This window comes from Notamacropus eugenii, chromosome 3 (genome assembly GCF_028372415.1).
Source record: "Notamacropus eugenii isolate mMacEug1 chromosome 3, mMacEug1.pri_v2, whole genome shotgun sequence".
In the NCBI taxonomy this organism is placed as follows: domain Eukaryota; kingdom Metazoa; phylum Chordata; class Mammalia; order Diprotodontia; family Macropodidae; genus Notamacropus; species Notamacropus eugenii.
This window is the reverse complement of record NC_092874.1, coordinates 287,767,314-287,790,319: the sequence shown is the minus strand read 5'-3', so window position 1 is coordinate 287,790,319 and position 23,006 is coordinate 287,767,314. Positions and strand designations below refer to the sequence as shown.

General features: G+C 41.1%; 1 protein-coding gene across 1 annotated transcript in view; it reads left to right on the top strand.

Annotated features, from left to right (window-relative positions):
* Window positions 1-23,006, top strand: part of APPL2 (adaptor protein, phosphotyrosine interacting with PH domain and leucine zipper 2) — a 76,227-nt gene that overhangs the window by 37,153 nt on the left and 16,068 nt on the right. The window contains exons 5-11 of the mRNA XM_072655809.1: window positions 5,103-5,190; window positions 9,363-9,404; window positions 9,543-9,601; window positions 12,410-12,556; window positions 16,094-16,176; window positions 19,189-19,347; window positions 21,438-21,626. Of these exons, the coding sequence (XP_072511910.1) occupies window positions 5,103-5,190; window positions 9,363-9,404; window positions 9,543-9,601; window positions 12,410-12,556; window positions 16,094-16,176; window positions 19,189-19,347; window positions 21,438-21,626 (767 nt within the window). The remainder of the gene's footprint in view (window positions 1-5,102; window positions 5,191-9,362; window positions 9,405-9,542; window positions 9,602-12,409; window positions 12,557-16,093; window positions 16,177-19,188; window positions 19,348-21,437; window positions 21,627-23,006) is intronic.

Genomic DNA, 23,006 nt, shown 5'->3' with positions numbered 1-23,006 from the left:
CAGAAGACTGCATTGTGTTGCTTCCTTAATGCCATAGTCCGGCACAGAAGATAGCTATCTTTTCATAATGAAAACTTTTCAATGAGTGACTCTCAGTGTGAATTGTTGGGGCTAAAATGGACCCTAGGGATCTTGTGGTTGAATCTTTCATTTCACAGATGAGGAAACCAGACCAGAGCAGTTAAGTAAATGGTCCAAGGTCACAGAGGGCCAACACTACTCCCCACGGTCTCTGACTTCTAGCCCAGTGCTGTTGCCTCAGTCCCAAACCACTCCCTTTTTGGGCTTCAAAATGGCCCAGAAGGAGGCTTGTGTAGAGGTGCCCTGGCCCAGTGGCTTCGAGTCATGGCACCTCTGGGGCCTCATTTTCTTCACCTGTAAAATGAGAGTGGTGCACTGGATGGCTTTGGAGGCCCCTTCTAGCTCTGGCTCTGGGAACCTACAAGTATTTGCTTGTCTGACTTTTAAATGGGCAAATCTGAATGTAAACATGGTTTGTAATCAACTCAGGTGAGGCGAGAGGGAAGTGGATTGCTCCCAGCTGCTACCCCAGGCCCAAACCTGGGGGAGGAACCTCTTCCCCTCTGTCCGAAGAACTCAATTAGATTCAAACAAAAGCAGAACCTGAGAATGGAGATTTGAAAAGGGAGGGAATTGGACAAGGAAACATGGCAATAGAAGCACCCAGGAAACGTGTTTCCTCAAAAGCCAGAGGGACACTGGACACTGCCCTCCTTTATTTGCTTCCTCCGTCCTTTCTTAGGTTTTAATTCCTTCCTATGATAAAGAGTGAGTTAAATTAGATCAGCCCTAAGGTCCCTCCCAGCTCTGACCTCTTACCTGTGATCCTTCCCCTCTCTGGTCATTTTTTTGATCTGTACAATGAGGGGACTGGATGAGATTCCTCCAAGATTCCTTTCAGTTCTAAAGCTCATATCCTACAAGCCTTCCTTCCCTTCCTTCTCCCTCTCTGGTTCCCTTTCTTCATCCCTGCCGTCCCTTCTAGCTTCATCTTTTGTTTCCTTTCTCCTCCCTTTCCTCCCCATTCTCTTTCTTTTTCCTCTCTTTTCTTTCCCTTCTTCTTTATTCCTTTTTATTTTTCCTATTTTATCTTTGTCTTTTTATCCCCAGAACCTAGTACAAAATGAAGTATGGACTTCATAAATACTTCTTTCTTCTCTCTCCTCTCTCTTCTATCTCTTTCTCTCTCTTTCTCTTTCCCCCTTCTCCTTCCTTTCTTTCTCTCTTCCAATCCTCTTCTTTCTTTTATTTCTTCATCCTTTCCTCCCTTCCTCTCTCTTACATTTTCTTCTTTCCTTCCTTCTCATCATCTTTTCTTTCTATTTTTCCTTTCTCCCTTGTTTTCTTCTTTTCTTCCTCTTCTCTCTCTTTTCTTTCCTTCCTCCCTGCTCCTTCCTTCCTCTTCCCTTCCCTTTCTTCCTTTCTTGCATCATCTTTTCTTTCAATTCTTCCTTCTTTGTTCCCTTCCTTCTGCTTTTCTCTTCTTTCTTCTTTCCTTTCTTCCTTTCATCCTCTTTTCTTCCCTTTCCCCTTTATTTTAATCCTTCCTTCCTTAGTCTCTTCCTCCCTTCTAAAAGGTAATCACTGACATCTTCCTTTGTGAAGGATGAACACATAGAAAAATGAAACACAGGCTCTACCCTCAAACATCATCCAATTATCAACTTCTAGGAATGTGTCCAATGTAGCAGAAGGAATCAGCCATGCCCAGAAATCCCCACAATCCAAAGCAGCCCATGCTGAGTGCCCCATGCCATCAGTACTCATTAAAGACTCAGACAAAATCCTGTGGGGAGGCAGAGGAAGGAGGCCATGTCTCTACTTTGGGGGTTCCAGAGAGCCAGGAAAGGCTTTGTGAAGGTCATGGCATGGGAGGTGGGCCTTCTTTGAAGGATAGATAAGATCCTGAGACAGGAAGAAATGTGTGGGAGTATTTTCCATAGCCAAGTGCTGAGGTGCAGCAGCAGTCTGGGCACATTCAGGAGCAGTGAGCAAACCAGTTTGGCTCATAGAGCAGACAAAAGTTGATTTGACCTGAAAAGTAATAAAGGCCAAACGCAAACATTTTGACCTCCTTTTCCTGTGCCTCCGATGACGTTAGTCCCAGCCTTGAGAATCCCACAGAAGGTCAACTGTCCTTAAGAAGCAGATTACTAGGAGGCCCTAGCCTTCAGGCCTCCTAACGGAGATCTGTGCTCTGCTTTCTCCTACCAATATGAAGGTTAATTAGTCTATATGACTGGTATGGCTGCTAATAAAAACATCTTTGTATGTGCCCCAGAAAAGACAGTACTCAGAGATATACTGGGAGAGACTTCAGAGTCTATATTATGTGTGTGTGTATGCATGTATGTGTATGCATGATATATATGTGTGTATATATACATATATTATGAATAGATATATAGATAGATAGTCCAACTGTCATTTTACAGATGAGGAAACTGAGGCCCAGGATGGTACAGTATTTGACTAAAGGCACACAGGTGATGTCATAGATTTAGAACAAGAAGGGACTTCAGAGACCACTTAGTCCAACCTCCACCATTTTACAGAAGAATCTGAACCCCAGAGAGGTTAGGGACTTATCCAAAGTCACACTGATAAATGAGTGGCAGGCAGAATTTGAACCCAGGGCCTCTGACTCCAAGATCCTGTAAAACCCAAAGGGACTTTGAAACAGTCAAGAAATATACTAATACCAAGTCTTCTACTATCTCTTGTCTCCATACTTTGGTACAGGCTATGCCTGGTGTCTAAAAATGCTCCTTCTTCACTTCTGCCTCATGGAAACCCTGGCTTCCTTTAATACCCAGCTTAGATGCCACCTCCCAATCTTTCCCAGTTCTTAGATCAAGCCTTAAAGCACTCAATAAATGCCAGCTATCATCACCATCGTCGTTGTCATCATCATCACCATCATTATTTTCTCCCCAACATAAAATTATTTACTATGTATATAGTGTGTGAAATACAGCCTGGGGTGAGGAAGCTGATCTTGGAGTTGGCACATCCTTGGATCATTTCCCACTTCTCACATTTATTGGCTATGTGACCCTGGAAAGTCACGTTAACTCCTTAGTCTCCCAGGAGATCCTAAGACTATAAGCTATCCAGCAGTTGGAAATCTGCACTGGTAAAGGGAGTTTTCCTACACTTGTGAAACCACAAGTGACATAACTGTGGTGCTAAAAGCAATGTCGGATGCCCCTGACCTCTACCTTCTCCATTTACAGATGAAAAAACTGAGACCCGGTGGCTTTATGTGCTTTGTCCAAGATTACTTTACAGAGATAGTAACAGTAGAAGCAGGATCTGAATCCACCTTCTCTGACTCCAGAGACAGGACTTTGCATATACTAACCTATGTATATGTTTCACTCCCAATAGAATGTAAGATTCCTGAGGACAGGCACTGTTTCATTTTCACCTTTGTATCCTCATTGCCTGGCACATAGGAGGTGCTTAATAAGTGCTTGTTGATTCATTTATTGATTGATATATGCATGTGGTCATCTCCCACAGAATGTAAACCCCTGAGGGCAGAGACATGTCCTCAGCACCTAGGACAGTGCCTGGGACATAGGAACTCCCAAAAAATGCATGTTGAATTAGATTGAATTGGACATTAGCTGCCTCATGGACAGGGAGCCTGGAATTGCCAGCCTGCAAAATCCCTTGCCATTTTTGCTTTCAGTTTCAGTGCCTAGCATGGCAAGAATTTGAATCAATTTCTAGCTTTGTCAGAATTGAAGGAAAACACCTAATGACAGCCTCCTTGTGCCCCTTCCAGTGAGACCATATACCAGTGTCAGTCTCAGTCAAGTCTGGAGATAGGAGGGACAGGGAGGGGGAAAAATCATGGGCCATTGTTTCATCCCAGAGTGAGGAATCTGCTAGAACACAATCACCTTTTTGTTCTCGGGACCTCCTCCTTTTCCAAGCAACAGGCAGGACAGAAATCTCCCTGTGTGACTTCAGCAAGCAGCATCCTTTCTAGGGAGCTTTCCCAAGCCCACATTCTAGCTGTGGCTTTGGTGTGAGGAGGTTCTCAAGTGAGGTTCCCTTTCAAGTGACACTTCAAACCGGAGCCCTGCTCGCCTGCTCTTTTGAGGGTCAAAGGTCCCCTAATACCCTCAGTGAATGAGTGACCTGTGCTGAGCTCAGTGGCCAGCACTGCTCATTGTGGGTCTGTAAAAGCATTCCCAGGCTTTGGGAGGGGTAGCTTGAATCCCAATCTATTGAGACATCGCCAGAGTAAACAAAGATGAGATAGCTCTCCTTTCTCATTCAGAAACTCCCTTGGTCAGCTTAGCTCAAGAGACACACTCAAGCCTGGAGAAGCCATATTCAGTTTTCTTTTGAAGTGTCTGGTAGCAACATAACCATTTACTGCTCTACAAACGTGTCATGGGTAGGTTAAGGAAGCCCAGCTGGGTTTTCACTGGGCCATCTTTATGCCCATGGTCTCCTCCACACAGACTAGCTGGGTTAGATCATGGAGTCACAGATCTAGAAGTTTGGGAAGGGAACTTTAGGGCCCACCTGGTCCAACTTCATTTAAAAAATGAGAACAGTAGAGAGCCCCAGCTCTCCTGGGTATACCAGGATCATGGAATCTTCAACTTAGAGGGAGAGGGGACATCAGAGACCACCCAGTCCAAGCTTTACATTTTACAGATAAGGAAAACAAGGTCCAGGAATAGTAAATATTTGATCATAGCATAAGATCAAGGATTTGGAAATAAAAGAGGCCTTAGACACCATCTGACACAAACTCCTCCTGTAGGGAAGGAAACAAAAACCCAAAGAGATCAGAAGTGATTTACCAAAGATCTCACAGGTATTCTGCAGCAGAGCTGAAATTTGAACCTGGTACCTCTGCCTGCAAATCCAGCCCTCCTTCCAATGTACTGTTCTGTCTTTAGTTCAAGCCCTGTCCCTGCCAGAGCCTGCCTGTGTGACGTTGGGCAAGTAGCTGCATCTTTCTGTGTCCTGGAAGGGGGAAGGGGTGAACACTGAAGGCAGGGTTCAGAATCACCCTTCTGGATTGGGTCTCAGGATGCGTATCTTTCTTTCAGCTTAACCTCCTTCATACAGAGCTGACGAAGCAATTGGCAGACACCATGGTGCTTCCCATCATACAGTTTCGAGAGAAAGATCTCACAGGTAACATGTTGGAGCCCATCAGGGATTCATTCAGTTTAGGCCACCTTCTATTGCATACTTAGGTCATTTATTCCCTCTGTCTGTCTGTCTGTCTGTCTCTCTCTCTCTCTTTCTCTCTCTCCTTCCTCTCTCTCTTTTACGCTTTGTCTGTCTCCACTCTCTGTCTCTGTCTCACCCCCTTCTTTCTGTCCATGCACATATGATAGTATTAATATAATTAATTAATATATTCATATATACACCTATTTATATATGTATATATAATATATCATTGTGTTACATAATTATTTATTACTTATTTTAAAGCAATATTTAATGGTATCTTTTATTTTTATACTACCTTCATTTTCCTTTATATCCCTCTCTGCCTCTCCATCCCTAGAGAGCTGTCCCTTAAAAAACAAAATAAAAGTGAAAAATGGGGTGTTGGAGGGGAGGGGAAGCAATTCAGGAAAACTAACCAGCACATCCACCAACTCTGACAACGTATGCTGTATTCTACACCGATAAACAATGTATGTTGCGTTCTACATCAATGATTCCCCACTTCTGCAAAGAAAGGAGGGCAGTGCACTCTTGTATCTCAGCTTTTGTGTCAAATTTGGGCATTATAATTGTGTACTTAAAAAAAATCATCTCCTCGTAATGTAAGACTAGAATGCTAGGTTTAGAGCCAGGTTAGAATCTTATCTCACACCTTTGCTAACTGTAAGACTCTGAATAAGCCAATTCCCTTCCCTAGGTTTCAGGTTTTATTTGTTTATTTAGTCATGTCCCCCTCTCTGTGACTCCATTTGGGATTTTCTTGACAAAGAAATTGGAGTAATTTTCCATTTCTTTCTCCAGCTCATTTTACAGATGAGGAAGCTGAGGCAAGCAGGGTTAAGTGACTTGCCCAGGGTCACACAACTAGTAAGTGTCTGAGGTCAGATTTGAACTCAGGAACATGAGTCTTCCTATTCCAAGTTCAGTGCTTTATCTGCTGTGCCACCAGCTACCCCAGGCCTCAGTTTCCTTATCTGTAAAATGAGGGACTTAGAGCTAAGATCTCTCCCTGCTTTAAAGCTATACTCCTGTGAGAATGTTCTTTTCCCCTTAACATTCTTCTAATCTGTCTCGACACATCAGATCTGGCATAAAGTTTTAGGTGGGATAAATTGGTATTCTTTAGAAGTTAAAAGAAATACATTTGAAAACCAACACAGAATAAGCACTTTAGTTAAAGTGGACTATTCAGCATTGGAAGAGGGTATTTCTATGTGAAAAGACAAGTCTGGACAAAAGGCAAAAAGTTAAACTATAGATCCCTGTGTACATGTGTCGATAAGCATTTCTTAAGGACCAACCTTGTACCAGACATTGTGCCGGATGTTGAGGATATGAATATAATGAATTAAACAATTCCCATTTACAAGAAATTTACATTCTAATGGGGAAGACAATAATTGCATACATATACATACATATATATACACACACTTTGTATTATATATGATACATTAATAAATTATAGTAATAAATTGTATATTACATAATACATGATCATATATGCTTTATACATGTATAACACATTACATAATTATATAACATGCATATTTTATTATGCATTATATATAATATATTATCTGTGTTACATATAATATATTAATATAGTTGATATATTATATAAACATATTCTATAATATATATTATACATATGTGATATAATTCTATAATATATGCACATCATATCATATAGTAATATATTCTATTCTGTATTATATACAGAATAAATATAGAGAATTAAAGTATAAGGCCAGGTGAGAAGGAAGGTCACTAACAGTTGAGGGGATTAGAAAATTCTTCAGGTAAAAGGTGGTGTTTGAGCTGCACCTTGAGGGTAAAGAGGAATCCTCAGAGGTAGAGAAAAGGAGAGAGAGCCTTCCTGGCCCAAGGGACAGCCCCTTCAGAGGAACAGAGATGGAAGATGGAGGGCCATCTGGGCAGACTAAAGAAAAGGCCAACTTGGCTGCCGTGCAAGGGGCTGGAAATAATGAGGCTGGAAAGGAAGGCTTGGCCAAAGGCGTGGAGACCATTCAAAGCTAAACAGAAAAGCTTAGATTTATTTTATCCTAGAGGCCATAGGGAGTTCAACTTAGCAACAGAAGCATCTGTTCAACAGGAAGGAACTTTGGTGGCCAGTTTCTGGGATAGAAAGAGCACAGAAAAGTTTAGGATTCCAGAGGTAAGAACTCCCGAGCACATGATTTTTGCTCACCAAGTTTCTTCTGTAAGAGTGTGCCTACTGTCCCCCACAAATATTAAATCCGTTGGCAGGACAGTGTGACCCAGGTTCATGAGTGGATTATTCACATATTTACTTTAATATTTGAGTACTTATGATGCAATTTTTGGGTCATATAGCTAAGTAAATGGTTATGTTTAAGATCTCAGTGTTTCATCGATGCAAGTGCCTGGTTTTCTACAAATGAAGCCCATGAGAAGGAACTTGAGAGCTAGTGATGAGTGCTCCTCAAAAAGATCTCCACTAGGAATATAAGAGAGTTTGAGAGTAAGGGCATGGAGGTGGTCCTTCTCTGAGAACCCAGACCTGCCAGTGTGACAACAGACTGCAGCGAGCAAATCGGAAGCATGTGTTCGGTATGAGAGGCCTGAAGGGCTGCAGTGTAGCTGGTCACCTCATGCAAATATTACATTATATTTGTTTAGAGACTTAATACTCCTGATTTTCTCAGGTGGGCTGTTCGCTTCGTCAACACAGATAGCTATACAACTTCATAGACAGCCATGGAGAGTTGATTTTGGGGAACAAAATTCATTGCCATGTGGCCAACATGATAATGAGCCTTTTGAACTGAGTTGGTCCCCAGATAACAGATACTTAAAGAGAGAAGGCAGGTAGGTAGAGTGGCAGAAGGAGAGAGAGAGAAGGAGAAAGGGAGATGAGAGAGAGAGGGAGAAGAAGAGGAAGCAAGAGAGAGAGAGAAAGTGAGTGGATGCATAGGTGGGGTGAGGACAGACTCCTTGGCTCCATGAACACCTCCTTAGGAATACCAAAGCCCCACTAGTTGTCCCAGGTTGCCTATAACTAAACTTATGCTAAAAGCTTAGATTCTAGGTTTTTACATGACTTTTTTTTTTTTTTACAATTTTTTATTTCTATCTTTTATTTTTGCATCACCTTCTTTTAAAAATATATCCTTCTCCATCTCCTCCCTAGGGAACAATGCCTTATAATAAAGAATAAAAAAGATAGAAAACGGATCTGGAAAATCAGCGTTTCAGCTGAATAAATCATGCTTAAAAAAAATGAACATTATCGTGTACCCTTACAGCAACTTCATTTCTCAATGTATTCCTCTGTCTCCCATGCCCAGAGTCATCCCTTATTATAAATAATTTTTTAAAAGATCAGTGAAATCAACCAAGACATCAACTAAGTCCAAAAATATATGCAGCATTCCATACCCCTAGATCTCCACCTCTGTAGAGAAGGGAGGAAAATGTTAGCCATATTTTTCAAAGGAATTGTCAGCCCTGAACTCTAGCCCGTGCACCTTGGGGGCAGGTGGGGGAGATTCCTCCTTCCATGGGTTCCGAAACACCCAAGGTTGCCAAATGGGCAGCTTAGCCAGAGGATTTAAAATGCCCCATCGAGACTGGATCAGGGATATGAAAGCAAAGTCCTGAGTCTCCAGCAAAGTCAAGTGGTTCCAGGAATCAGACTTGATTTATCAACCCAGCTTAAGCAGAGAACCTAAAGGATGTTTCTGATGGAGGATTCGCTCCTCTCTTTTGGACATCATTCAGGTTTGGTCTGGGGGGATCCCAGAGCCCTGGATTCTCATTTGATTAGAAGGGACCTCAGAGTTTAGTTAATCCAATCCCTTCACTTCAAGATGAGGAAACTAATGGTCAGAGGTTACATAATTTGCTCAAGGTCACACAGCAAGGAAATAGAGCTGAAGTTGGAAGGAACCTTAGAAACAATTTATACTAAATTCCTCATCTGGAAGATGAGGAAACTGAGACCCAGAGAGATTAAGTCATGTGCTCAAGGTCACATGAGGAGTAAGCATCAGAGGTGGAATTAGAACCCAGATTCTCTAGAGCCAGGGGTTTTTTCTCACTGGGCCTCCTCCTTGGCTCTGAAATTCCCTCTCTCTTTTCAGAAGTCAGCACCTTAAAGGATCTCTTTGGCCTCGCTAGCAACGGTACGTCTCTTCCTTTTCTTAATTCTTAATGAAATATGTAAGGGGCTGGGGTGGGCTGGTGGGGAAAGTGAGGTGTCAGGTGTTAGGAAGAAGCTTTAGACTTGTTTCAGATTCATTCAATTGCCCTCTTATTTCTAGAACATGACTTGTCCATGGCAAAGTACAGCCGGCTACCGAAGAAAAAAGAGAATGAAAAGGTAAAAAAAAAAACCAAGAACTACAACAAAAACCTTCTCTGTTGTTAGTTTTTGTTTGCTTTGTGTTTTTTTTAATACAACAACTTCCGAATCTACTGATTCTGAAGCTGCTTTTTCTGTTACCTCTCTCCCTTTATGTCTGGGAAGGTCTTAGGGGGATATGTAGGGAGATATAAAAGGGGACTAGGATTTTACCCTTGTTTCCCACTTGTTCATCTGACATTTTCATTTGGGGCTTGTAAATTTCAAACCTGAGACATAATTTGAAAAGAAAAAAGTGGGAGGGAAGGCTGACCACATGGTGCTTTGAACTCCAGATTTTTATCTTTGATCAAATTGCCATATTTCTTCAGATGCACATGTTAGTCCCAAAGCTAACAGTAGCATTTTTTAAAGTTCAGTTTTCTGTTTTATTATGAATTTAACTATCATCAAAAAATAAATATTTGTATATGAAACCCTGAATTTCTGTTACACACAGCTTATCCTTTTTTTAATTGGAGAAGATAGCAACAAAATTACCCTATTTGTAATGCTAACCTTTAAAAATTCAATTTTAACTTAATTTTAATTTATTAATTTTTTTTTAGTAATAAGAATTTTTCTCTCCTTTCCACAACACCCCCCCCCCCAAAGTAGAACAAGATCCTTGTAACAAATAGGTATAGTTAAGAAAAACAAATTCTTATATTGGCCATATTCAAAAATATATATTTTATTCTGTATCTTAAGTCCATCACCTATTTGTCAGGAGGTAGTCAGTAGGTTTATTATTATTATTATCATTAATATATAAATTATTATTATTATAGATTACATTTATATAGCACTTACTATGTACCCAGCACTGTGCCCAGTATTTTACTATTACTGTTTGATTCTCACAACAACCCTGGGAGGTAGGTGCTGTTACTATCTCCATTTTATAGATGAAAAATCTGAGCCACGCAGGTTAAGTGACTTGCCCAGGGTCACACAGCTAGTAAGTAATCTGAAGTCAAACTCAGGTTTTACTGACTCCAAGCCCAGAGCTCTGTCCACTATAGCGCCACCTACCTGCCCTATGGTTCTCTGGAATCACGACTGACCTTTGTGCTGATCAGTGTCAAGTCTTTCAAAGTCATCTTCTTGACAATGTTGTTGTATCTATTCAAATTATTCTCCTGGATCTGTTCATTTCCCCCATCACAGCTCATACAAGCCTTCCCAAATTCTCTGAAGCTGTCCTTCTGTCATTTCTTACATAATAGGATTCTATCACATTTATATCAAAACCTGTTCCTCCATTCAACAATCCAAGCTCCTTAGCTCCCGATTCTTTACCACTGCAAAATGAGTTGCTCTTCCTTTGATCTTTGATGTCTGCCTAGGATGGACATCCCCGAGTCAAACAGTAGTCACAGTTCAGTAAATTTAGGGGAACAGCTCCAAATTTCTTTCCAAGATGTCTGGACCAATTCATAGCCCCACCAACCATGCATCAGCATACCTGTTTTCCCACTGTTCCTCCAACATTTGTCATTTCCCTTTCATGTCAACTTTACCAATTAAATGGGTCTGAGGTGATGCCTCATAATTACTTTAATTTGCAACTCTAATTATTAGTGATTTGGAGCATTTTTTAAAATATGGCTAGAGATAGCTTGGATTTCTCCACTTGAGTGCTACCTGTTGATGTTCTTTGACCCTTGCCAACTTTTTGAACCAAATGAGAGCCTTTAAGCAGGACTGCATCCATATTTAGAAACCAGCAGAAAATAGAGCAAGAAGGGCTTTGGGCTATGTCATCTATCCCTCTGCTTCCAGAGAGGACTCTGCTCAGCTTATGCCAGTGTGATCTTTAAAAAAAAACTTCAGAGAAACTCTTCAACCTCCCCTATTAACGTATTCCAGGGCCCCAGGATAGCGAGTTTTGCCAATATCAGATTGAAATTCCCATAGCTGAAGTCCAGTCTTTTTTATCCAGCTAAAACTAGGAAATAGCTGCTCACACCAATTCCTTCCTGTACTTTAAAAGCATTTCTACTTCCTCTTTCCTCCTTTTTTTCCTTGGGGTAAAATAAATCTAATCTGTGAGCCTTTCTCATAGGGCCAGTTAGTTGCTCTCTCTCCACTGGCCTGTGAGCAGGGATCAGATTTGTTCCATTTGACTTCAGAAGGCAGAGCCGGAAGCAATGGTGGGAGGTTACAGCAAGACCGAGTTTGGCTCTGAGTCACTTAGAGCTGTCCAAAAGTGGAATGGATTGACTTGAGAAGCCATAAATCCCTCATCCCTGGAGGTCTTCCAGTGAAGACTAAATGACCACTTCTTAGGGAGATATTGGAAACTACAGTCCCTTTGAACTCTGAGGCTCTGGGACTCTTTAAACTGGGTACCTTTTGTGGAGCATTGAAAAACCAGGGTCAGAAATGATCCTTTAAACTGGGCACCATTTGTGGAGTATCAAAAAACTAAGGTCAGAAGTGATGCCCTTACTTCCTTATACCATTCAATCAATAAGCATTTATTAAGTGCCTACTAGGTATTCAATACTATGTTAGAGATGAAAAGTCAACAAGAAAACAGCCCCTGCCCTCAAGGGCTTACATTCTGCTAGAAGTAACAACGTGACCATGAGGTAGATTATTATTTTATATCAATAATTTTCTAGTAAGGTAAATGCTTCTAATTAATAATTTTTAATTAATCTTTTTAAAGCTCTTTTAATTAATAAATTCATTTTAGGTCAATGTTTCTGAGTCAGTATATTTAAGTCAAAACTCAGTTTTGGTTGCTACCACTTAAGCTTTCCTGTCCCCTTCTGCTAGGTGAAGTCCGAGGTCGCAAAAGAGGTGGCCACAGCCCGAAGGAAGCAGCATCTGTCATCCCTCCAGTACTATTGTGCCCTGAATGCTCTCCAGTACAGGAAGAGGGTTGCAATGATGGAGCCCATGTTAGGATATGCCCAAGGACAGGTATGCCATTGTCCCCAGTCCAGCATGAAGACAAAAGCCAGTGTGCAACATGACATCCTGGAGAAATGGACATGCTAGCAAAGGGGGATTGACATGGGCCAGATGGTGCTTGGTAACTACATGGCAGATGGAGGAATAGTGTTTATTGCAATCAAAAGGAAAATTGGTGTCTGCTTCTTTTAAGTCTATCTGAACCAGCAAACTCTCAAGAATATGATGCCATAGGGAAAGATATTTAGACCCTTAGGATATCATCTGGTCCAACCCTCTCATTTTACAGATGATGAAACTGAGATCCAGCGGATCGAAGGTATCTTGAGGCATTGTAAAGAAAACCAGACTAGGGGTCAGAGGGCTTGAGTCTGACTCTTGGTTCTGACACTTACCAGCTGGGTAACTTTGGAGAAGTCATTTTCATCTCTCCAGGCCTCAGTTTTTTCATCTGTAAAATAAGAGATTGAAATCCATGACCTCTGAGGTCCCTTTCCAGCTCTGAATCCTATGACAGCAGTCCAGGGTAGTATAGCCAGAAGAATTGTTGGGATGAAGGAGCAGGTCATGCAAATTGAATAGATTAAGGAGAACATCAACATGTATGACAAAATTCCCTAGTTTGAGGGTAGGAACTGGGGTGGAAAGAGAGACTGCGAGCCAAGCATTTGAACTTCATGAAGAAGGAAGAAAAATCCTCTGGAGGATGGTAGATAAAAGCTACTAGGATCTGGAGTGGGTGATAAAATTGGATAGAGTGAACCTCAAAGGAGGAGAGATTGGTAAGTAGTACTGGTAAAGAGAAAGATTGAAAGTGTCAGATAGGGTTGGGGAGCAAGGAAGATTCCAACTCCACCTCTGGAACCAGTGAGCATCATTGGAGGATGGGGGAAATTACAGATGTTTCAACCAGTACTCAAAAGGATGGCCTAGGATGCAGTGTCATTTGGTGGAAAGCCAGGTCTATGAGTGCCAGAAGATAAAAGGAACCTAAGAAATAGGTCTAAAATGAAAGGAAGTTTGTTAAGTATAGAACAGGCATTCCAGAGGGCACAGTGGAAGGGATGCATAGTCAGAGGTAGAGTAGGACACTAGTGGGTAGGGCTGAATTAGATAGGAATGAGAGAGTAGACAGCTCAGTTCATGAAGGTTGGTTTTTTCTTCAGTAGTTCAGGGTTATCAAGGTAAAGAGTCAGAGGGTATTGGAACTGGCTAACCACTGAGGAATGAGTCTAAGCAGAGTGTCAGTAATAAACATAACAGTACCAGCTAACATTTCTGTAGTGCTTACTATGTGCCATGCGCTGTACTAAGCATTTTACAGACATTATCTCATTTGATCCTCACAACAACCCTGGGAGGTAGGTGCTGTTATTATCCTCATTTTACATAGAAGGAAACTGAGGCAAACAGAGTTCAATGACTTGTCCAGGGTCATACAGCTAGTGAATATCTGAGAACAGATTTGAATTCAGGTCTTCCTGACTCTAGGCCCAACCCTCTACCCAATTGCGCTATCTAGCTGCCCATCTATCAACAGATAGGAAGATCTAAGCTTCAAGATCTCTGCATAACCCTTGACTGGATCTTAGTAGTGTCTTAATAGGATTCAGACACCCATAATCAGGGCCTAGAGATATTGTAAGCTGTATTTCCATTTTTATGGTGACCTAATAGTGCCTTCTGTAGAGACTAAGAATGCCCTTGTATTAACCTTATGTATTACTCATGGCATGCTAATGAACCATGCAGGCACAACACTCTGCTAATGAAATAATGAGCCCTCTTTAATAATATAAGCTCTCTTTTTTAAATAATATGAACCCTCTTTTAATAATATAAGTAATATGAGCAGTCTTTTAAAAAAATTTAAAGTTCTAGGATGATAGAAAATGGGAATTGTGGTGGAGGGATAACATTGAATAATTCAATTATAGTGCTCTACTCTTGAAGTGAATTCCTTCTTTGTTCATCCCATAAGCCCCTTTTAATGAATTCTCATTAAGGATTGGTCTTTGTATCCACAGTACCAGGCATGTAGCAGGCACCTAAACTGAACTGAACTTCCCACATTGTTGGCCAGTAAGAATATGACCACTAGCTTGCTGGTAGTATTTGCCCTGCCTGTTAATACTGGAGCACAGATTTAGGGTCAGGAGGGACCTTAGAAGGCAAACCAATCCTACAAATGGAAAAACTGAGACCTAGAGAGGGCAAGTAAAGTGACTTTTCCAAATCACACAGGTAGGAAGCAACAGAGTGGGGAGATTCAAACCCCAGGCCCTCCAAGTCGAACATTCTTCCTACTGCACCAAACTGCCTCAAAGCCACGTTTAATTTTGAATGGGGTGCCAGTGACTTAGGCCTCTCTCAGGCATCCACTCTCTTGCTCTAACCAAAATGGATTTCCCCCTAGTGATAAAACTTCTATCTTGACTTTGTTGTTGAATGAGTGCCTGACCAAGTGACCATCTGCGACTGAAGAAAAAAGAATCCTAGAATCTCAGAGTGGAAAGGGCCCCAGTGTCCATAAATAGTCCAATTCATGCCTACCCAAAAGTCCCTTCTACACTAGACTAGACCCATTTAGTGGTCATCCCATCCCTGTCCATGAAGGAGAACCCCATCTCACCTAAGGTGACCCATTCTATTTTGGACAGCTCTGATTGTTAGGAAATTTTTCCTACACTCCAGCCTAAATCTGCCTCTCAGAAAGTTGGATGCAATCACCTTTAGGGTTCTTCCATCCCTACATCTTGATCCTATGGTTTTCCCTTCTCCTGGATAAGCATCACCAATTACTTCTACCAATCTTCACATGGTAAGGACTCAGAGCCCTTCCAACATATTGATTACTGTCTCCAATTCCTTCTACCAATCTCCATACTGTAAGGACTCAGAGCCCTTCTGCCATGTTGGTTGTCTTTCTTTGAAGAAGTTCTAGTTTGTAATCTGTATATATTCATATAGTATACATGGTCTTGGGGCAGCTAGGTGGCACAGAAGAAAAAGCACCAGACCTGGAGTCAGGAAGACCTGGGTTCAAATCCAGCTTCAGACACTTACTAGCTGTATGACCCTGGGCAAGTCACTTAACCCTGTTGGCCTCAGTAAAATGGAGGAAATGGAAGATACTCCAGTATCTTTGCCAAGAAAATCCGAAATGGGATTATAAGAGTTGGACATGACCGAAAACAACATATGTGGTCCTATAAAAGAGCATGTAAGAACTTCCATTAGTCTGAAAAAGTTAACTTTCTGTATTTCTTAGCAATATATTGAATACTCTCAAATAAAACATGGTCCTTGCCCTTGAGGAGACTTTTAATCTAATAAGGGCGATGATATACATGAGTATGATTGTATACAAGGTAAAAGGTGGTGAAGATATTGCAATTCATTAGTCAAATAGGGATGTTAATAGTAGCTATGTCCCAGGCTTGTTGACTGAGTGATGCCAGTGACCGCAACTTCCTAGATAAATATCAGAATACCTTTATTACCCTTTATTATTCATTATTGGAATACCTTTATTATACTTTTCAGATAAACTTTTTTAAGAAAGGAGCCGAGATGTTTTCCAAAAGGATGGACAACTTTTTATCTACCACCAGAACCATGGTTCAAAGGTAACACAACCCTGGGATCAGAATTCTTTTCTTTGGTAAATTGTTGTGGAAAGGATGTTGCCTCTGTGACTGAATCAGCCCCGGGTACAGCATCCTAGACAACAAAGTGATGATGCTAAACACACACGGGAAAAAGAGGAAAATTTTGGGTTTTTCCTGCCGTCCTCCTCATCGAGATAGAGAGCTGGTTTCAGAACCAAGAATACTTTAGTGCCAACACTGACACATACTGGACTTTGTGGCCCTGGGAAAGTCATTTCACATCTGAGTACTCTAGAAGTGTCTAAGACTAGATGCTGCGGGGAAAAAAAAAGGTACCAATCTTCATTGGTAGAGAGTTTTCTCACCTGGGAGTTCCCTATTCCAATGAAATCCTCAGGTTAATAAGTCTTGGCTGTCTCCTATAAATAGTCCAGACAGTAGAAGAAGCAAGGTCATCTGCACTTAACTCTTGCCCCTTCAAAGTTCTGGATATTTTTACTTAATTCTTCCAATTGAGAAAGAAATGAAGGCTTGCAGAATCTTTAAGTTCCCACAGATTACGTAGCCCTGCACATTATAACTATTTGAAAGAGTTAAAAGGTTTTCGAAAAACAACCCTTAGTCTAGTTTTTTCCCCTAGAGCTCACTGACTTTTAATCTCGAACTAGCCTTTTGTCAGTTTTCAATCTTTCAGATGAACTAAGGGTTGCTTTGAGCACAATTTGAGTTTGAAATAGATACGGAGTAAGGCATCAAAAGAACTCATTCTTGGTCAGTTCCTTTGATGGAAGCTCTCCTAAAGATGGCTACTAGAGAGGCGATTGCCCACCTACCACCCGTAGGAAGCCAACCTTTGAAGCTGACTTCTAACAGATAAAAGAGACTCGGAATAGACAGTTCATTTATTGAACAGCCTATGGTCCAGTCTAGCAGATGGCTCTAACATGTCTACCAAGATTATTTTCCCACTGCAAAATTGGCTTTGATGCCATTTACACTACAGAAAGCTGTTTACTCCTCCTTTCCTCCTCTTCCTCCTCATCTTTCTCCAACTCCTTCCACTTTCTATCACCCTCATGTCAATGCACTGTAAGAATATTACCAAGAGGCCTGCTGTTTGCCTCATCTGGGTATAGGGGCAACCCTGCACTCTTAAAGGGTAGGCCAGCTGGGTGCAAGCTCTGGCAATGAAGACCATACTGGAAAGCTTCAGACATAGCCCAATAGAATGCCTGGCATCTGAGGACTAGCCTGGCTAAGTTATAAGAATGACATCAGTTATTTAGAGTGAAATTCAAGAGGGACTATTAGTAAGAGTCAGTCTTGGAATCTGGAAGATCAGGGTTTAAGTCCTGCCCCTGACTGTAACTGTGGGTCCTTAGACTAGTCATTGCTTTCTGAGTCTCCGTTTCCTCCTCTGTAAAACAAAGAGGTTGGATTTAGCTTCTAAGGTCCCTTCTAGCTCTAAATATATTATTCTTGGACTTACTACCTGTGTGACCTTGGACAAGTCATTTGCCTCTGATCCTCACTTTCCTGAGTTATAAAATAAGGGGATTAGATTCATCCTATATTTTCCCTTCTAGCTCCAGATATAGCCTCCCATCTTCCTATAAGTTAGGAGGGTGGGTGAGGTTTAAAAGTAAAGAATAAATCTTAAGAAAATGAGGGCCAGTTTTTTCTGGTAGACTTGGAATTTTGTAATAACGCAAGAACTTATTAAAAAAAAATCCCAATAGTTTTCTAAGGCAAAATGCCTTCCACACTCAGAGAAAGAAATATGGAAGTCATTCACAGAATGTAGCAGATCATGTTTGTGTGTGTGCGTTTTTGTGTATTATGTTTTGATTTGTTATATGATTTCCATTTATTTTAGTTCGACTACATAGCATGACTATAGTGAAAACGTACTCAATAGGAAAGTATATGTAGAACCTATACAGAATTGTATGCTGGCATGGGGAGGGAGCGGGGTAGTGGGGGGTAGATGTGGGGGGGAATAAAACCTTAATTTTATGGCAGTGATTATAAAACATTAAAAAAATAATAATAATAAAATTAAATTTAAAAAAATTAAAAAAAAAAAGAAAATGAGTGCCAAACTTTTAGCACAAACACTAGGGGTGAGGGTGTGATCTTAGAAAATGAAACCACAGAATTCCTGGTGCTTGTGAAAATCTTTGATCTTTTCTAAAATTGCCTCCACTGATTTTCCCAAGAGTCAGCACCAAGGAGAGATGCATGTCCCACTGGTTGGTTCCTCAGAGAGCTGTTCCTATAACCTGATTCCCATCTCCTGCTTTTTTATTTCATTACTTGACCCCTGGGAATTTTAGAGGAAGATAAAAGAGAATTTCCTCCTTTCCCAAGGTTGAACAGTGTCCTCTCTTCTCTTCACTGCAGTAGCCTTCCTATTTAACCTTCCTCCATAAGTAAGAGTCATAGGATCATAAATGTGGAAGTGGAAGGGATAGTAGAGACCACTGAATCTTGTATTCAGGACTCCTCTATTTTACAGATGAGGGACCTGTGGTCAAAAGGGAAGTAACATACCCAGGGTCATGGGATTCTAACACAGGAACTCTGACTTTAAATCTAAAAATTTGGTTTATATCTTTGCTTTGCTAATACCCAACACGCAGGAGGTGCTTAATAAATGCTTGTTAGCATGCCAGAGGGCTGATGATAAAGTGTGCTGAGCATCTTCTGACAGAGGTGACAGATTCAAGATGCAAACCAAGACATACGTTTTTGGATGTGGCCAATGTGACTAAGCACTTTTGTTATAAGGATCTTGTTTTCTTTTTCCTTTTTTTCCTTCTTGATTGAGTGAGGGCAGGGAGGACAAGAAGGAGGTAGGAGAGAGAGAAAACACATACTTGTCAGTTAAAAAATATAATTTAATTTTTTAAACGTTTGTTGATTGATTGACTGGGGTGCTGGAAATATGACCATAGAGGTGGAGGAGGACCTTCCCTCCCAGAGTTTGCATTGCATTCCAATGGTGACATTCTAACCTTCTGTCTTAAGCATACAGGAGGAATCAGAGGCTGAGGTGGAAAAGATGCGGCTGTCCCAGCAGGAGCTGCTCTCTGTGGATGAATCCGTTTACACTCCAGATTTCGACGTCGCTGCACCAGCCATCAACAGGAACCTCATCCAGAAGGCCGGTTACCTCAATCTCAGAAAGTGAGGAGCTGACATGGCCTTCCCCCCTCTCCACATGCCTTAGTGCCCATGGGAGTGCTGGGGATGAGCACTGAGAACACTCCCAGAGTAGACTATCTGTTTTATCACAAGAAATCCTCGAGACCTCCCTTTGTACATGGCAGGGCATGATCTCACCCCAGCCGTAACCACCAACACCATCACCCAGCAAAGATCTGACTCATCTCATTTGGATGAGTGTCTTTCATAATTTCATAGGTAGAAGGGATCTCAGAGGCTATGTGACCCACCCAACCTCCTGATTTTACAGAAGGGGAAACTGAGACCCAGAGAGAGGGAGTGATTTAACCAATATCACACAGGTAGGATCATGGTTGTAGAACCAGAAAGGAACTGAGAGGTCATCTGGTCAATCCCCTGATTTTACAGAGGGTGAAACTGAGGCCCAGAGAGGTTAATGAACTTGGCCAATGTCATACAGGTTGTAAGTGGATCTCAGCCTTATCCCTGGGTCTCCAGCTCCTGAGGGAGGAAAAAGTTGCTGCATTTCAAAGCAAGACCAGGACAGCAAGCAGATTGATTATTAAAGGAAGATTAAAATAGGGCATCCTTAGAGATCAGTATGGGAAACCAGCATGAGACAGTGGAAAGTGGGCTAGAATTGGAGCCAGATTCAAACTGGTTCCAGATTCTACCAATCAGTTTTTTAAAAAAGCAGTCAACAAGTTATTAACCACCTACTATGTGGCAGACACTATGCTGGATGCTGAGGCTATAGAGAATCAAAGAGCCCCTCCCCTTAAGGAGCCTGTCCCCTTTGATTTCCAGTGTTACACCAATAAAATTCCAAATTCAGTTCAAAAAAGTCAGGTAGTGTTTATTTATAAAGCCCATGAGACTATTCAGAGACAACTTCTGAATCTGCCACTCACTACTGTGTAACCTGAGGAACATCATCTGGGGTCCTCAGTTTTCTCATCTATAACATGGGGGTTTAGAGTCTTGTCTTCTAGTCCAGACCCCTCATGTCCCTTCTAGTCATAGATCTCAGAGCCTGGAATGAATTGCTGGCTCTTAACGGATCATTATTGCCACAAGCTGACTAACGTAAGTAAGGGATGGGGGAAGCATATTTCTTGGTGCTCTCCCCTCCTAAAAAAATATTTGCCAAGAAAGTGATTTAGAGGAGGCGGTTTTCATTTCTTTGTATCCTGGACCCTTTTGCAGCCTGGTAAAGCTGCTGGACCCACTCTCAGAAGAAAGGTTTTTTGTTTTTTTTTTTTTAATGTAGAAAATAAAATTCAGAGAATTGCAAAGGAAATTAATTCCATCAAAATAAATATATAACTTTTTCCCACCTAAGTTCACAGACTTCCTGGAATCTGTACACGACACCCTTGGGGATCCACAGGCCCCATATATATATATATATATATATATATATATATATATATATATATATATATGTAATATATAAATTATTGAATATATAAATTATATATATATTGAATATATAAATATTCATTGAATATTTATTGAATATATAAATATTATATATTTTTAAAATATATATTGAACTCAGGTGGATCAGAGTTCAAATCCCTCACTAAGACCCCCTGGTTTAGATCATCCCTCAGTGGACATCTGTTGTATCTCATGCAGTCCCACTGCCCACTGGAGGCTTCCTAATAAACACCACCGGATGTTTTTTGGCCCAAACCTGTGTTTTTAATGGTATGACACTTGCCAATTCAAGGCCATAAGGTTTCATGAGGGGAGAGGCCCTGATCCCTAGCCCCCACACAGTGCTTGGCACATAGTAGGTGCTTAATAAATATTTGATTGATTTTTAAAATTGATTGGTAGAATAATGAACTTAGAATCAGAAGAGAACTGGGGTCCAACCCCTTTCTGATATTTACTAGCTGTGTGACCCTGGGTAGGTCACTTAACTTCAAGCCTCAGTTGCCTCATCTCTAAAATGGGGTTGAAAACACCTATAACTTGGAGAAAGTGTCTTGCCAGTTCTAAACCATTATAAATGTCTGTAGTCCACATTATCCTCCTTTTTGTTACTAAAGGGTCTTTTCAAACTTGGTTATTTCCTGCAGCAAAACTGGCCTGGTCACCACCACGTGGGAGAGGCTCTACTTCTTCACTCAAGGGGGGAACCTCATGTGTCAGCCTCGGGGTGCAGTTGCTGGTGGTTTGATCCAGGACCTGGACAACTGCTCTGTCATGGCCGTGGACTGCGAGGACCGGCGCTACTGTTTCCAGATCACGACCCCCACTGGAAAACCGTATGGCTCCAGGGTCTCCCTGGGAGGGCAGTGTCAGGACTCAGTCCATCTTGGTGGACTTCCTAGGGCTTGGTAGATCTCTGACCACAGAGGAGTCTCTGTCCATGGGTGTTATTGACCTTTGGAGAGGGTCTTCATTCTGTTAATTTTAAACAAACAAAAATGTCCCAGATGGGAGCCTCCTTTAGAGAGGCTATTTAAGGAGGACTTTGCTCCTGACTGCAAAAGAAAGATCGTGTGATTTGTGTGTATGTATGCATATCCAATATATGTGGGTATATAGTATATGTGTTTGTGTATATATATGTTATATATGTACATGTATATAAATAGAGATGTGTGTATATATGATATGTGCACATACGTACTATAAATATACTTATCCTGTGTATATATATATTATGTATAGAAATATGTATTTAAAATATTGAATACATATTGAATATATAAATATTATATATTTTTAAAATATATATTGAACTCAGGGGGACCTGAGTTCAAATCCCTCAGACACTTACTATCTGTGTGACCCTGGGCAAGTCACTTTACCCTGTTTGCCTCAGTTTCTTCATCTGTGAAATGAACTGAAGAAGGAAATAGCCAACCAATGTCTCTGCCAAGAAAACCCCAGGATATATACACACATGTCTATATACATATATAAATATATTTATCTATATTTAAACTAGATTGGGATTTACTTGGTATGGTGAACTCCCAATGAGAAAAATTTCTTCATCAATGCAGATCACCACCTTCTTTGCAAATTGTATTCTTAGAAGGCTGCCTAGAACACTAGGGTGTAAAGTGACTTGGCCAGGGTCACACAGCCAGGACATGTCAGAGGCCAGACTTGGACTCAGGTCTTCCTGCCTCTAAAATCAGCTGTCTGTCTGTCATAGCCGGCTGCTTCTTGTGCTTATATATACAAGGTAGCAAACATGGCTTAAGACGTGAAAAGAACTATTTTGTCAGCCATGAGCTGAAATTGTTTCTCATAGTCTACACAAGCAGTCTCAAACTCATTGCCAGCTAGAGACCTGAACAAAATTAAAATGTAATTGGGAGATGTTTAGCAACATGAATAAAAATGTAGTTTAGAGAACGTTAATTTATGCCATCGGTACTTCCTAGCTGAGTGACCCTGGGCCGGTGACCTGGGGTGATCAGCTATAAAATGAGAGTGATAAGCAGTAGCATCTCTACCTTCAAAGGTCGTTACAAAATTCACGTGATGTAGGTAATCTATGTGAAATGCTTGGTAGATGTTCAGTTCAGAGAAATGCCCGCTATTAGGAACAACAGTGATAATCCCTCTGCATCTCAGTTTCCTCATCTGTAAATGGGGTCAGTACTACTTGCAGCTCCTTCCTCACAGGG